We start from the raw sequence: 16,598 nt of genomic DNA, 5'->3' as shown, positions 1-16,598 counted from the left end.
TAAGTGGGCTATCTCCATTCTCCTGCAAGATTAAACTTGCTGGCTAAATCGAGAACACACCTTTCCTTTTTATCTTGTTAGGTTTTGGCGGAGTGTATTCCATTCCATTTGGAGTCTTGTAGAAGTCATTTATCTAAATACATTGGTAACCAGACAGAATTGTGTGACTGTTCCTGCAAGAGTTCCCGATGAAATGACGGCTCCCCAGGGAGTCAACTCTTCTCTGCTTTAAATAAAGCGACTATACCTGCTACAGCACCACAGTGGCCATCTTCTATAGCCTAGATCTCAGTTGGTTTTAAAACGCTCTCTGCCATGCAATCGGAAACAAATTTATTCACAGTTTGTAGCCCAATTTCAGCTAAAACACCCTCCCGACCCACAAAAACAAAACCTCAATCCACTCAGCCATCCCATCTCTTCAGGGAGACACTGGGAAAAGAGAGCTTTAGCCACAAAGCTATACATATTAAAAGACACTACTGGACCAGGTGAATGGAGGACATGGCGAGAGAAAACTGCTGTACTAAAAACACTATGGCCTCAATTCAAGAATGCACTATAAGCATGTGCTTAAGGGTAAGTATCTGCTTAAATGCTTTGCTCATTCAAGGTCTTTAGCAGCAATGATGTGAGACGTTGCCTTTACTGACTCTCTGACACTTCTGGCCTGGGAAGGAAGGAACCAGGTGCTTCTCGTGGCAGTGAAAAGCCCCAACCGCTAGCTGGAAACTAGGCTGCCCAGCCTTGACTTCTCTGGAGGGACTTGTTTAAACGAGTTTGAAAATCTTCAGATAAAACAAGTAAAAGTTGATTAACCTTCATAATCTGTAGCTATTCACTACAGAAGAGGATACTTGCAGCTCAGTAGAATTGGGGGGTTGGTACTTATCAAAACCATTAAAAAAATTGTTTGAGAAGCTGTTTCTAGCTGGAGTTTTAACCCGTTCTTTTAAAACTTGATGCTGCTTCTCCACATAAAGTGAGTAGCCCCCTAGAGTCACAAAAAGGAACCTCCTCATGCTAAAGTCAGACATGCTTGGCTTAAGCCCTGATTTTGCAAAAACTCGTGCATGAGAGTAACTTTCCCAGTGAACTCTGGGAAGGTGCAGTCAAGGTGCAGAGGAGAAAGATGGCTTTAAAAGACCATCACACCACCCAGGTTTTGGTTGCTCTGGGAACTAATGCAAACCCTGATTGAATTATAGCATCTCAGAAGGCTGCTCTAACTTATGGCAGTCTTGCCATGGCTGCCATGGGACTGCTCTGCAACCAAGAATGGCTGCAGCACAAAGTGGTCCTACGGTGGTCCTGCACTGGGGAAGTTTTCCAGGGACCACTGAAGTTCCTTTGTGGCCTGTCAGTGCCACCAGAAAGGTGGACAGGGACTGGTTCAGGGCCCAGAGTCTGGTGCAGTGACCTGCCCAAGGTCACATAGGTTATCTGCAGCAGAGCTGGAAAATGAAGCTAGATCTCCTGAGTCCCAGTCCAGTGCTTTAACCTGATCATCCATCCTCTCTAGTCGGAAGGTCATCATTAAGCTTCTCAGCATTGGGAAAACAGTCAACGGTAAAGCTCCATTGACTTCAACAGGAGTGGGCTTAAACCAATGCTGAGCACATCTCAAAATTCCACTCCTTTCCCTTTTGTGCTTTATCAAGAATCATCACACTTAAAAAAAAAAAAAAAGTCTATTGACCATGGATGACTTATGCTCAGTACCATGCAAAGAAGGAAAAGCTGGTCCAGTGACTTGTCCAATGAAGAGCAGAGACAAAACCAGACCAGACTACCCTGGTTTTGGTTTCACAAACTCCACATCCAAACAAGGTAAGACAGATCTTACCTGCTCTGAGAGGAGCTCACAGGCACATGGTACATGAAGACATTCCCTCTGGAGTTATCAGCCCAGTCCTTGGCCATGCTGATAATGGGACAGGTGATAAAGTGGTCACTGAAAAGAGGCAAAGAAGAGAATATTTTCCTATGAAAACAATTATTATGTAACCAGAAAAGACTTTAAATAATCTTCCTATTTTTGATGGCAGGCTTCCTCGGGTCTCCCAGAATGGCTTCTGCCTCCTGTACATACCTGCCTTTCTCCCTAGTGGAGTGAGCCACCCACGCTCCACCCTTGCACACCCACGCTCCACAGAGAGAAGAAGAAGGCAATTATAGCCAATGTCATTCAGAAAGCTCTAAAAATTATGCTCTAAAATTATGCTTTTCCATGCATAATAATGTTGCATATTTAAAATCTGACATCTTAGGAGCTTGCAGGCCTAGAAAGCATTCTTTCATTGATTCCTGGCTGTCTAATGGCATAGATCTCCTATTTCTTGCCCCGGTGGTTTGCAAAATATGTATTTAGTGACATTTTGTGAAAGCAATTAAATAGCTCATTGATTAAGGCTGAATATCACCCATTCTGGATCTGTGTAATTTTGGAGGGAACTTCTGCATTGGAGAGAAGGAAAGGAACATTTATTTCGCATGTCTTAAAAGGCATCCATTTGACACTGCTTGGGGATACGGAATAGGATAAGCAGTTGTCTGGGAGAGATGGCTTTGTGGGCAGAGTAAAGGGCAAAGTGATTCCAGTTACATGACAAATCTAAGTTACCACATGGATCGGAAATTTATCGAATAGAAATCACCACCACACACTTGTATTATATGCACAAAGACTTCACACAAGACAGTGTGTGTGTATACATCCAGATCTACATATATATGCATACATGGTATGAAAGTCAGATATTTCAATTGTTGTTCATTGCGTTGAATATGCTACCCTTGCTGCTACATAGAGCTTTTATAGGAACTGCCGTAAATGAGCAGCGAGGGGAAAGAATATGTAAGAAGAGCACAACAATTCATTTCTTTATTTAAGCATTTCAACTACAAGGCCCCTCTCTAGGGCAGCTATTTTAGTTCACCAGAATTTATTTTAAGTTCACAGAACCTCAGCTCAGAAACCACAAAGACCTGGGCTGACTGACCACAACTCTCTGTAGGAGTTACGGTAGGCAACACCCATCAAAAACTAAGTCCACTATTCTTCGTAAACCTGTACACATAAGGTTTTATCAGAGCAGATGGTCTTTGAAATATCAGGAGCTACACCACTTTGAGACCATTAATTATGGAGGAATATTCTGAAATCAACTGGCCATTAAAAACTAAATTCTTTGCAGGAGGAGCAGGGAAATGAGTCAAACATTCTAGGGAAATTTTTAAAAAAATGAGATACTGCAACACTTTAAAACCTGTGCATCTCTGCAAACACCTATTACAGTTATAGGAGAAGAAGAAGCTTGGATAATTGAAAAAAAAAGTTTCCTTGGGTATTTTAAGATTAGAAACAAATAGTATGGAAAGTACGTGTGGGTTTGTATACCTTCTTATAGCTCAGAAAATACTGCATAGAAAAAAAATGGTGAAACAATTTAAACCTGGAAAAAATATCTAAGAACACCACCAAAGCAAATTAAAAACAAAACCAAACCCCAGAAATACTCCTAACTCATAACATATAAGGCACTTGAGTTACACTTTAACCACTTATGCTTCTTTCTCATGATCTATGACCCCACTAGAACGCGACAGAAAAATTATAGCCCCATAACATGAAATTGACCTGGGTTTATATATTTACCCAATTATTTTTTAACCCTTCTTCTTCCCTATCTGGCCATCTTCAGTATTTATAAGTTATGTATCACTACCTTCTCCTCTCTGAAATGTCTGCCACAGCCTGGAATAAATATTAGGGTGGAAGTGTTGTCTAGTGGTTAAAACAAGGGACTTGAATTTTGGTGACCTGGGTTCTGTTACAGGTCCTTCTACTTACTCACTGTATGAGTTTGGGCAACTCATTTATTTCCGTGAATCAATTTACTCATCTGATAAATGTGGGTAATAATATCCACCCCTAATGGTGGGTGCTCTGGGGCTTGTTTAGTGTTTATAGCTGGGCCCTACCAAATTCACAGTCTGTTTTAGTCAATTTTCACAGTCATAAGATTTTTAAAATAATAAAATTCACGATTTCAGCTATTTAAATCTGAAATTTCACAGTGTTGTAATTGTAGGGTCCTGACCTAAAAAGGAAGTGTGAGGGAAAGGGGGATACAAGGTTATTGTAGGGGGAGTTGTGGTATTGCTACCCTTATTTCTGCACTGCTGTTGGCAGCGGAGAGCAGCAGCTGCTGGCTGGGAGCCCAGCTCTGAAGGGAGAGCCACAGCCAGCAGCAGCACAGAAGTAAGAATGGCATGGTATGGTATTGCCACCCTTACTTCTGCACTGCTTCCTGCAGAGCTCAGTCAGCCGCCGCCACTCTCCAGCTGCCCACAGTTGCAAGCAGCACAGAAGTAAGAGTGGCAATACGGCAACCCCCCTAAAATAACCTTGAGGCCCCCCTGCAACTCCCTTTTGGGTCAGGACTCCCAATTTGAGAAACGCTGGTCTCCCCATGAAATCTGTATAGTATAGTGTAAAAGCACCCAAAAGACCAAGTATCATGGGGAGAGACCAGATTTCATGGTCCATGACGCGTTTTTCATGGCCATGAATTTGGTAGGGCCCTATTTATAGCATACTTTGAGGCAGGCCCTCGAATGAAAGACGTGTCAGACAAGAAGTACTAAGTCTGAACATTATCATGGCTTCTTGCTGAGGTAGCTATCGCACAGGCTGAGAGGTAGTGCCTCTTGAGAGTGACAGATTTACATATAATGGAATTTCCATGCAGCACAAGTTATCATAATTCTCCCCATGGTTTTTAACATGTTTAGTACTAGGATCCATACTGGAATAAGTTGTATGTAGACACTACAGTGATTGGCACCCCATAAACATGGCAGACAGATGGATGGACATGGCGGGAAAACCCAGCATAGCCGTATTCTTGATAAAAAAAAATCCCTAAATATCATTTGAAGGAGCAAATTGCAGCCTACTATCTGCTTCTTGCTTGTTTTCTCCTTGGTCACAATGCACAGGCACACCAGGCACACCCAGAGGCCTTTCCCAAACACATTCATTCATTGGATTCTTGGATCAGATTTTCTACATTAACCTTGGCTCACTTTCAGCTCCCTCTCCCTTGGCAGTGGCCTGCAATGCAAATGAAGGCTGACAGGCTACTGAAAAAAAAAGAATGCCTCCGGTGGCACGCAGAGTGACACGAGTACCATACTATGTAGCACAGACACTGGAAATCAAAACACTGCAGCAGCAAGGGCTCCTGTAAAAGCAAGTGTGAAACAGACGAGTCTTCACATTGAGATAGCTCAGCAAGTCAAACTAACCCACCGCTAAATACATCTACTTGGGAATAAGGAAAAATCTTCACAACAAACTTGTATGCAGGGTCGTCCCTAGCTATTCTGGGGTCCTACGCAGCCCCCCGTGGGGGGTGGGGTGGGGTCCCAGGCTTCTGTGAGGGGGGAAACGGCCTCCATGGCGATGGGCGCAGGGCTGGCTTGGGGAATGGAAGGAACCACCCCCCAGCACGTACCAGAAGCGCAGCTGGGGCCAGACCACTGCACTTCCTGCTCTCGGTGAGTGCAGGCCCAGCCCTGCTCCAATCCTCAGGGGAGTGAGGGTGGGGCTGGGGCAGAGCAGGGGTGGGAAGAGGTAGGGCTGGGGCAGGGCGGGGGTGGAGCAGGGGCCATGCAGTGGGGGCGGAGCAGGGGCTGGAGCAGCACACAGCTGTGCAGGGTACCGGTGCCCTATGCAGCTGCGTACTTTGCGTATGGGTAAGGACAGCCCTGCCTGTATGCTAACCAAAGATAGCAAAGAGTAGTTTCTGCAAAGAGGAAGGCTTTCTAATCTATTCCAATTAAACATGAAGGGTCAGATTTTAGCCACCTTTGCATGGGTGCAGTGGAGGAGAAGGTGCACGGAGGGAGCCAGGAAGTAATTAGTGCACTAATTTAGGAGTTTGGCATTTTACAGTCACTGTGCACTGGTATAAATGACTACACAAGGTGCCAGGAAATGAAGCATCAAGCTCAAAGGCTTTCTCTGCCTTAGTTTAGCTGTCTGTGGAATCAATAATACACAGAGGTGGTGTGATAATTAATGCCCAAACCTGCAAGTCTTCTGTGTATGCAGATCCCATTGTTTTCCATAGGAGAGCCATTTGTGGAGAGCTTTCCAGAAAGGATAAACTATATTTTTACACTTTGATAACATATGTATGAGTGCAAAGGCCAACATTTTGAAATCTGACCTCTGAATGTTGTAGGCATCTGAATCCACACTCAGCCACCAGTTTTCAAAGTTTTTGGACTTCTCTAGTTCCTTCAAGAGCTGCTGTAAGGTGCTCCAAACCTCTGAAAATCAGGCCATTTATATAGGTATCTAATTGTGTATGATGGTGACAAACCTTAGTCACATATCTTTGAAAAATGTGGCCCAGGAACTGTCATACTATAATGAGGATCACCTAGGTGAGAAAATCCCTTCTTGCAACCAGATCATTTTTAATAGCAAAGGGTACCTGGACAAATACTGTCCGGTAACCTTTTTGGTCTCAATATTTTTTTTACTTCAAAATGCACCTGATATGGAAAACCCATTTTCAAAAGGGCACCAAAACCCTTTAATCTTTTACTAACAGCACATGGCTATTAGAAGATTTAAAATAAACAAAAAGAAAAAGAAAAAAGAACCCCAAACAGCCATACTACTACGCAATCCAGATCCTACAGCCTCCCTTTTCCCATCTCTCGATGAAAGTGCTTGTAAGGTCCTCACCACCATAGTATCTGAGTGTGTATTTGACAATGATGAAAACCTAAACCTGTTTAACCCCAAATCTCACAACAGAATCCTAAAATGAATTTCTTACCGTGTGGCGTTCTCCAAAGCCCGGGAAAATGATGCATAATCGGCAGTCGAGTGCTGGAGGGAATAGTACCAGGCAGCTGCGTCTTCAATGAAGGAATTGGAGTCCTCTCCTCCGAGGGAATTCTGCAGAGCCTGATAAAAGGCTGTTTTGCTATTGGCTCTTCCTTGACTTTCTTCAAATTTCTGTGAGCAAAATCAGGGTCTTTTTTAAAAATGAAAGTTAAACATTGCACAGAATGCCTTGTACATAGGCTCAAACCACCTTCTGCAGGATCACATGGGGAGACAGCACTCTTCACGCTGATGAACTCCCATGGAAAGGCAGAGTGCTGTCTCCAACCCCTGCCATTATCATACAAAGATGCCCATCTGCTGAGGCTCTGTGGGGGGTTACAGGAAGGATGCAGTAGGGGGATGCTGCTCTCTGCTGCATAGTCCTTAGATTTGCATCTGAAAATTGAAGCACCAGGTAATTCAGAGCTGCATTACCTCCCTCTGAATCCTGTTCATCATGGCTACTACTAAGAAGCCATAGGCAGTGCGGCTACACTAGGGGCTACACTGCCAAGGTGAGGGGCAGTTCCAGGATAGAGGAGAAATCCCTTCCCCACAGATGCCTGAGATCAACAAGGGTGCAACCTTCACGCTTCACAATCCTCCAAGCCCTCCCCATCATGATGGGAAGCTCCCTACTGGGAAGCCCTCTCAGGGCTTCTTCCAGGTTGAGTCAATATAGCCCAAAGAAAATGGAGGATCAAACTTCAGTTATACTGAAGAGACCACAGGTCATATCCTCAGCTGGTGTAAAGTCAGAGGGTGCACACATGTGACCACAGGAGTAAGGAGGGGTGGAGGAGACAGGGCCAAGGCAAAAAGACGCCTCGTCCTATGGGAATCCAGAGATCGGCATGCAGAGAGCTGTCTCATGCCATGCCCAGTTCCCACCCCTGTTCTTGATGGAGCCAACAAGTCCTGGAGGCTTTTAATATCTCTGTTATTTAGGAATGTTATCCGTTATCCTTTTAGATCTTTCACATTCTGTTTTTAAATGGCATTGATTCCAGGTCTGGAAACAGAGCAACTTCTTTAAAAGCTTGAAACGAGATTTCCTGTCTGCAGGAGACACTTGCACAGGTGCATGGGGCTGAAATTTGGTGAGATGTTTTTAAAACATTCCAGATAGAAACATCTAATAAGCTGTCTTTATCATCATGGCTGGCCCTCCTGAAAGAAAACAGACCCAAATCTGCCCAATCAAATTACTATAGATACTGTACTTCTACTGAATATTTTATTGTGTTGACCTGTCTGTTTTTCCTCAAACAACTCAAAAAATCTTTCCACTACCTTGCATAGAATGTACCAAAAGCTACAGAAGGAATAATTGCTTTTCCAGTAGATTCACAGAAATTAGAGATGTAAAAAAAAGGCTCAAGTCACAAAATCCATCCCCTGTTGCCATCATAGGATGGTCCTTACTACTCATTCTAGTGTTCTTTCCAGTCCAGTTTTCAATGACCGTTATCATGGGATCTGAAAGGCCCATAGATAACGGGGTAGGTGATGGGATAAACACAAAGAAAAGTGAAAGAGGAGTAATGTGCCCTGTTAGTTGCACAGTTTCAGTGCAGCTTGGTTTCTTTCCCCATTTTTTTCTTATTTTTAGGAAGTTCTGTCATCTAATTTGTTTCCATTTCACTGAGTGAGAATTAATGGTGTACATAAGTGCACATTTTTTGGCAAGAAACAGAAACATTATCATTAAGGAACTGATTTAAAGCCCATTGAAGTCAATAGCTGTCTTTCTATTCATGTCCATGGAAGATCAGATCTTTAGGAGCTGGCTGCATCACTGTATTTCTAATGATCTAGTGGCACCTTTCATTGAAGAATTGGTGCTGATGGATTTGAGCAATTTTGAAAGGGAGGAGTGGGGTAAAGAGGATAATCTTTTATGGACAGTGCCCAGTCCTGCTAATTGCTGAACATCTTGCATGATCCAGTCCTTATTGCATGTTTTAATTTTATATTTAGTGATGGACAGTGTGCCGTTGCACCACATAAGGCTTTATGTAAATATGCTCATGAATGTATAAATTACATAACTAGAATATGTTTTATGCTACATATGCCATGTAACACATCTCTGTAAAGGTTATGATCTTCTGAATCTATTCCTCCTTTTTGTATGCATGTATCGTTTTTGTATTCGAAGTTATGAATATTGGCTGTATACTTGCTTGATTTTAAGTAGATTTAGTAAAGCATTTGGTCAGCTTCTTGAGAAAGGAATGTGAAAGTTAAGTGCCCAATCAAGAAACACTTAGACAATGGAGCTTGGAAGGCTCCAATCCACATAAGAAGTCTACTTGAGGACGTTCAAGATAACATGTGAACCATGGCTGCTACCTGAGTTCTGAGTCATGCACGGACATGTGACTTGTCCATGTGACTTCAAAACTCCATCTTGTAGCTGGGATTCTATACAGGGGGAGGGAAGGGTGTCCACCCACAAAAGAAAGTCCATTTAACCCCCTGGGAGACCCCTCCATTATGTCTTCAGCTGGCTCAAAAGATGGCCTCTCCACCCTCAAAGGCTACCTGAAAGAAACTGGAACAAAGGACAGTAACTAGTGTGTGTGTGTGATTGCTGGACCCAGACTATAAGGAGACTAGTCTGTAAAAGGAAGCTTACTGAAACACCTCTGAGAATGAGGTTTTATCTGTATTCCGTTTTCTTACTATATTAGGTTTAGACTTGTGTGTTTTATTTAATTTTGCTTGGTAATTCACTTTGTTCTGTCTGTTATTACTTGGAACCACTTAAATCTTACTTTTTGTATTTAATAAAATCACTTTTTACTTATTAATTAACCCAGAGTATGTATTAATACCAGGGGTGGGGGGGAACGGCTGCGCATCTCTCTCTGTCTGTGTTATAGAGGGTGAACAATTTATGAGTTTTCCCTGTATAAGCTTTATACAAGGTAAAACGGATTTGTTTGTGGTTTGGACCCCATTGGGAGTTGGACCTTTGAGTGTTAGAGACAGAAAAACTTCTTAAGCTGGTTTCAGTTAAATCTGCAGTTTGTGGGACATGGTTCAAACTTGGGTCTATGTTTGTAACCGGCAAGTGTGTCTGGCACAACCAAGCAGGGCTCTGAAGTCCCAATCTGGCAGGGAAAGCAGGGGAAGAGGTAGTCTCAGCACATCAGTTGGCAGTTCCCAAGGGGTTTTCTGTGATTCAGCCCGTCACAAACACATTATATTATTCAACAACTGCCACAGATGCTAAGGGAATGACGAAACATCAGGCTCATTCACTTAGAAGAACACTTTACAGTGCTTGGAATACAATTTTTGTCACTCTAAAAATGTCCTAAGAATTTTGGTGCCCTTTCTCAGCAGTCAGATCATAAAATTGAGTCACTAGGGTCTTGTGAGTCAGCTATCACTGTGGGAACAGAGCTGGCCAAAAAATGGAATTTCTGCCTCCTTGGAAATTCTGAGATTTTGAAATTTGGTTTTGTCCTGAATTGAAAAGTTGAATTTTTCATAAAACCAAATATTCTGAAATATTTTCTTTGACCTCATCATTTTGACTATATTATATCATAAAGAATCAGAATGATAAAGTCAAAATGAAATGTTTGGCCTTATCAAAATGAAATTTTAAAAAATTTATCAATGAAAATTTCAATGAAGTTGATACATTCCCACAAAACATTTCAATCATCAGCTCAGCATATTCCAGCAGAACAGCTTTCCACTTGAAAATTTTCAATCAGCTCTAATAGGAAACATTTTCCAAAGAAGGCTTAACATAATAGACAGTAGTAGATTGATAGAAAGAGCTGCAGCCTATGTCAAATAATTTACATTCTACAAACTCTTTCAGAGCTAAGGTTTACCGAGCTCAGGAATTACAGACTTGTGAGCCTTTCTTCAGTATTATAAAAAAACTAGGTCAGAAAATCTTTAAAAACAAAGGGCCAGATTCAGTGGTGTGTTGCTTTGCACTGTTTTGGTGACAAGAAGCAGCTATAAACATGGCTTTAACTGACTGTCACCTTGAGTTTACAGATCCTTTCATTGTGGGAGCAAAACTCTAGCATGCCAGTGAATTTGGCCCAGTATATTATAAAGCACCTAACTGAGTAGCATATGGTAGAGACAAACCATCACATCTTCTGTAAGGCTAAATGGTACCTCTCCAATGTGTTAGAATAGTGTTAAGAATTAGCCCTCAAACACAGTGGATAAGAGGAACAAGTGTATATAGTGATTTTAGGTTTTCAATTGGCTTTTGACTAAGTCCCTCACAGGAGATTATTAAGAAAACTTACAAGCCAAGAGGTGAGAAGCTCAGCACAACCCTGTCACAGATTCAAGCTAGCTGAGAGATTAAATAAAGAGTTGGAATTAAAGAGTCAATTCTCATTACAGATGGAGCTTAATAGCAGTTTTTCCCCTGAGGTCGTTACAGTCACAAACTCCTGCAATGGGTTGCATGCAGGTAAGGTCCTGTGCTCTTGAGAACCCCTACTGATTGCAGATACTGTGGGTGTACGGGACCGCCTGCACAGCTCAGACTGCATACATAGGATACATGCATAATATTGCTAACTTTCTTTCCATCCATCCATCCACCCACCCACCATTTCCTGGCTGTGCAAGACAGCCTGGGTCTGAACTAGGGTGGGTGTACCAGCAGAGAAAAGGCAGAAAAAGCCAAAACCTTAGTCTACCAACTAAACAGAATCCAAACTCCCACCATGACTACGCATCCCTCTCTGCAATCCATGTACTATCTACTGTGTACTAAACACAGTGTGTGTACACACACATACAACATGCATTAGATTTTAAGACCATAAAGGACCTTAGGTCATTTAGTCTGAAGGTACGTCTACACTACTGGGACTACATTGGCATAGCTACATGTTGCCGTAGCTATGCTGGCATAACCCTGCAGCATAGAAAGAGCTTACACCCCCGCAAGTGATAGTAGCTACAAATGATGGAAGCTTTCTTCTACTGATGTAGCTGCATCTACACTAGGGGTCAGGTCAGCATAGTTATTTCAGTCAGGGATGTGTTTTTTTCACACCACTGACAGATGTAGGTATGAGGAGCTAACTCCTGTGTATCACAGGCTGTAGATTTTCACCCACTTTCCCCTTTACTGAGACCAATAACTTGTGTTTGATTAAAGCATATCATCCAAAAGGCACCCAAGTCTTGATCTGTAGACTTCAATAGATGTGGAATCCACCGCTTCCCTTGGTAGCCTGTTCCAATTGTTATTCACTCCCCACTGTTAAAAATATTGCCTTATTTCTAATCTGAATTTGTCTAGCTTTAACTTCCAGCGATTGGATCTCGTTCTGACTTTCTCTGCTTGAGAGAGATATTAGGTTACTTCAACCCACCCTCTGGCCAGTGCCTGGTGGGATGGAGTAATGGCTCCACCTCCTCTCCACCTTTTTCCTTTCCACAACTTACCAAAAAGAAGGGGAAGGAAATACCAGGTGCACAGCCTCTGATCTCCCCCCAAATACCCCCACCTTGATCGAGGTATCCCTGACACAGCTGAACCAGTGCACTGGGGGGAGACCTTATTTCTGTATATTGCTCTGTGCAGCCTTGCTGGGACTAGTCAAAATCTAGCCCTTACATTGTGAGCTCTTCAGAATAGGGACCATGCCTCCTTTTATGATTGGAAAGCACCTTGTGCATTGTGGGCACTAGTGGAAAGAAATCACAAATACCACCCCCACCACCAGATTCTGTAGATCTACACCAGTGCTTCTCAAACCATGGCTCAATCAGCACACTGCTGCAGCCTATGTGATACCCTCAAGGCCACACAGGTACTATATGTATTATGTAGATGCAGCCCACATAACACAGAGAACTGCATATGTGGCTCAGTAGTAAATAGGTTGAGAACCACTAACCTACACATTCTCTGTACTGCCTGGGGTACAGAACTCTGTGATAAATATTTCCCAAGAGTTGACATGTATAAATATCCTGTTATAACACCTCCTATTAGGGAAGCACTGTGGTTTACCCTTTTTTTGCACTGTCTCATAATAGGTGAAATTCACAAACAGCAACAGGCCTTGTTCCACTTAAGCCCTATTTTGAGGTCTCTATCTACTTTAGGGCTTGTCTACACTTGAAATGCTACAGTAGCACAGCTGCGCTGCTGTAGTGCATCAGTGTAAATGCTGACTACCTATGCCGACAGGAGAGTTTTTTTCGTCAGCGTAGGGAATCCATTTCCCCAAGAAGCGATAGCTAGGCTGACAGAAAAATTCTTCTGTCAACCTAGTGCTGTCCACACTAGGGCAAAGTTGGCTTAACTATGCTGCTCAGAGCTGTGGGTTTTTCACATCCCTGAGCAATGTAGATAAACCAACTTACTTTTCTAGCACAGAACAGGCCTCCGGTATTTATACAATAGCTGAGTGCCTCATAATCCTGTGGAATAACTGTGCCAACGGGAGCAGTTCTAGTAGTGTCTTCGCTGAAGCGCTAAAGTGGCACAGCTTCACTGTATGCAGGAGCCGCGCCAGGGTTTTTGGCGCCCGAGGCGTGGGTCCTTCTGCGCTCCCGGCCATCTTTGGCGGCAATTCTGCAGCGGGGAGGTCCTTCCGCGCTCCCGGTCTTCGGGGCACTTCAGCGGTGGGTCCCGGAGAGAGTGAAGGACCCACCGCAAAATTGCCGCCGAAGACCTGGAGCGCGGAAGGACCCCTCGCCGTAGAATTGCTGCCGAGAGCGGCAAAATGCCGCCCTCCCAAATCCTTAAATGGAAGCGCCGGCCCTGACTGTATGTGAAGACAAGCTCCAGGTTAAGAAATATCTGAAGTGCGAAGGATACATGGAAGGGATGGGGAAAGTGAAGTTGTGTGTTCATAGAAAGCACTGCTAGTTCTAAACATACCAGAACTCACAACACAGTGCACACAAAGCAGTGTCGATGTAGCTGTGTCAGTCCCAGCAGCTCTGTCAGTCCCAGGATATCAGAGAGACACAGTGGATGAGGTAATCACTAACAGAAGTTGAGCCAATAAAAGATATTACCTCACTCACCTTGTCTCTGACCCCCAAAATGGGCAGATAAACCTGGCTTGGTTCACATTCAGAAAAATAAAACACAATGCAAGTAACAACAGAGGCAGGCACCAGCCACTACTCAGTGATTAAACAGCCCTTCCTCCCCTATAGATCCTTGACAAGTTTCAACCATAGTAGGGATTATCCATAATAGCCTTTAAATGCAGTTAGCAGTGCTGACAAACAATGGATAAAAATGAATGGGCATGCGTGCACCCCCACAAAACAAACGTTGATAAGATTGTTAGAGGTTGAGTGCACTTGATAACATGTTTGTAGAGAAGTGTGAACAGTTAGGACAAAAGCATTCACAATGGCCACATGACAACTCAGCCACCACCCTGGCAGCACAAATCCAACCCAAAAGATGTTAACCCAGGGGAGGAGCCTTGTTAGAATTATCTGTAATTTGTGTGAATAGCCATAGGAAGGAACAGCTAGTGACTATCAGCTACAGGCAGGGGCAGCTCTATGTTTTTTGTTGCCCCAAGCACAGCAAGCAGGCGGCTTTGGGTCACACGGATTCGGCGGTGCGCCTGTGAGAGGTCCACTGGTAAGGCGGATTCGGCGTCCCCACTGCCAAATTGCCACCAAAGCCACAGGACTGGCAGACCTCCCGCAGGCAAGCCACCGAAGGCTGCCTGACTGCTGCCTTTGCAGGGACTGATAGGTCGCCCTCTGTGGCTTGCCACCCCAGGCACGCGCTTGGAGCACTGGTGCCTGGAGCCGGCCCCGGCTATAGGGGAACAAAACCCTCACAAAGCTGTGTAACCCCCAAAAGTGTGTGCCCATGTCCCCTCATGCTTTTCAGCAGTTGCACAGGGCGTGAAGCAGGGGCACCAGAACAATTTTTATAGTGGAGGTGCTGAGGGCCATTGAATCAAACTGTAAACCCTGGATATGATGGAAAGCACTTCAAGCAAAGGGGTGCAGCAGCACCTCCTGCACCCCTAGTTTAAGCACCTATGGTGTGAAGGTGTCTAGAGCCCTGCGTGGATACAAAATTTGTATCCACATCCGATCCACAAAAATGAGCCTCAGACATAAAGCAGATATCTGTGGATTTGCAGAGCTCTAAAGGTGTCCCTCAGTTCCCCCCTCAGTGTCTGTGCTGTTCCAATTAGTGTGCACATTTGGAATCTCTGATTTCCCTTGCCTGTGTACATGCCTGTACAGGGTTTGTAAACCAAACTTGTGCTGGGCCCACTCGAGATGGAAGCACTCCTCTTTACCCTCACAAATGTTAGGGAGTGTGCAGCAGACAAGGATAATATGAACAGCATTTGCCACATTGGCATCCAGACGGGGACACAGGCACTGCAAATGAGATTTCAGCCCACCAAACACACTCCATGACCATTCTACAGCTACTGATTCTGTAACTGAATTCCCACTGATGCTGCGGTATGGTTTCATGAGCCAATTTAGGAGCAGCAATGCCAAAACAAAAACTGGACAGACACGCTGTAGAGAACCATATTGTTACTGGGGAATAAAGTGCCTTCTTTCCCCCTTCAAGAACAAACCCAATCTTCTCAGTACCATAGTGTCATGAACTTTTCCAGGGTTTCCCGGGTTGGTATTCATGAATCTGCCTCGGTGGTCCACTAAGCCTGGCAGAATGAATGAATAATAAACTTTTCAGTTCACAGCTACCTGGCCCGTCAATGGCCCCTGCACAGTTTGGAAGCACCATCTTCTCAAATTCAGCTATTATTTCTGGAACTTTTCTTATGGCAGCCACCTGTGGGTAGATCAGCATTAACAGTGTCACACACCGGCACAAACATGACTCTGACAATGGATTTTCCAACCCTGAAATGGTTTGCAGTGGACCTGCAGCTGGTGCTGCCAGTGTCCACAGGGCAATAACCACCCACTTTTCTGAGTCGAGTGTCCTGGCATTGGAGGTTTGGTGCAAGCTCCTCACACAGCTCCATAAGGTGCGATTTCCTCGTTTGGAAGTTCTGAAGTCACTGCTTATCATCCTGGATTTCCAAAAGGATGTATGTTCTCTTGCACCACAAGCAACAGTCCAACCATGGACAACCATGGCAACACCAGCATTATCATATCTATACCATGAGAGTGAATGAACTGTCATTCACCCTCCTGGTCAGCCATCTTTGATGTATCAGAAAGTTCTTTCCAAATTCCATCCAACATCTTGTGATCACCTACTCCACTGCATAAAAGTCTGTCCTGTAATAAGGAACAGGAGCAGAACCATGTCATCATCCCATCACTCCATGTCTTCCACCCAATTTGGTTGGGCAGGCATGACCAGGAACTATTACTGGGAAAGGTATGGAACAGTACCAACAACACACAACAAAGTGTTTCCTAGAACAGTGGTGGGCAACCTCCAGCCCGCAGGTGGCTCATCAAGGTAATCTGATTGTGGTGGATGTGCTGGTTGCTGCTTCCCGCAGCTCCCCTTGGCCAGGAACAGAGAACAGCAACCAGTGGGAGCTGCAGGGGGCCATGCCTGTGCACAGTCAACATCAGAAAAATGTCTCATGGCCTGCAATCAGATTATCCTGATGGGTGGCAGGTTGCCCACTACCATCCGAGAGTACTCCCCTGTGATGCACAGAACCCTGGGATACCACCT

General features: G+C 44.1%; 1 protein-coding gene across 2 annotated transcripts in view; it reads right to left on the bottom strand.

Moving 5' to 3' along the window:
* TG (thyroglobulin) overlaps positions 1-16,598 on the bottom strand; it is a 213,418-nt gene that overhangs the window by 20,038 nt on the left and 176,782 nt on the right. For both annotated transcript variants that reach the window (XM_050940484.1, XM_050940485.1), the window contains exons 44-45: positions 6,861-7,042; positions 1,847-1,954 (exon numbers count right to left, since the gene is read on the bottom strand). In XM_050940484.1, coding sequence (XP_050796441.1) covers positions 1,847-1,954; positions 6,861-7,042 — 290 coding nt within the window. The remainder of the gene's footprint in view (positions 1-1,846; positions 1,955-6,860; positions 7,043-16,598) is intronic.

The sequence above is a fragment of the Gopherus flavomarginatus genome, chromosome 2, assembly GCF_025201925.1.
Source record: "Gopherus flavomarginatus isolate rGopFla2 chromosome 2, rGopFla2.mat.asm, whole genome shotgun sequence".
Taxonomy (NCBI): domain Eukaryota; kingdom Metazoa; phylum Chordata; order Testudines; family Testudinidae; genus Gopherus; species Gopherus flavomarginatus.
Note: the sequence above shows the minus strand (reverse complement) of the source record. Positions and strands in the feature narration are given on the sequence as shown.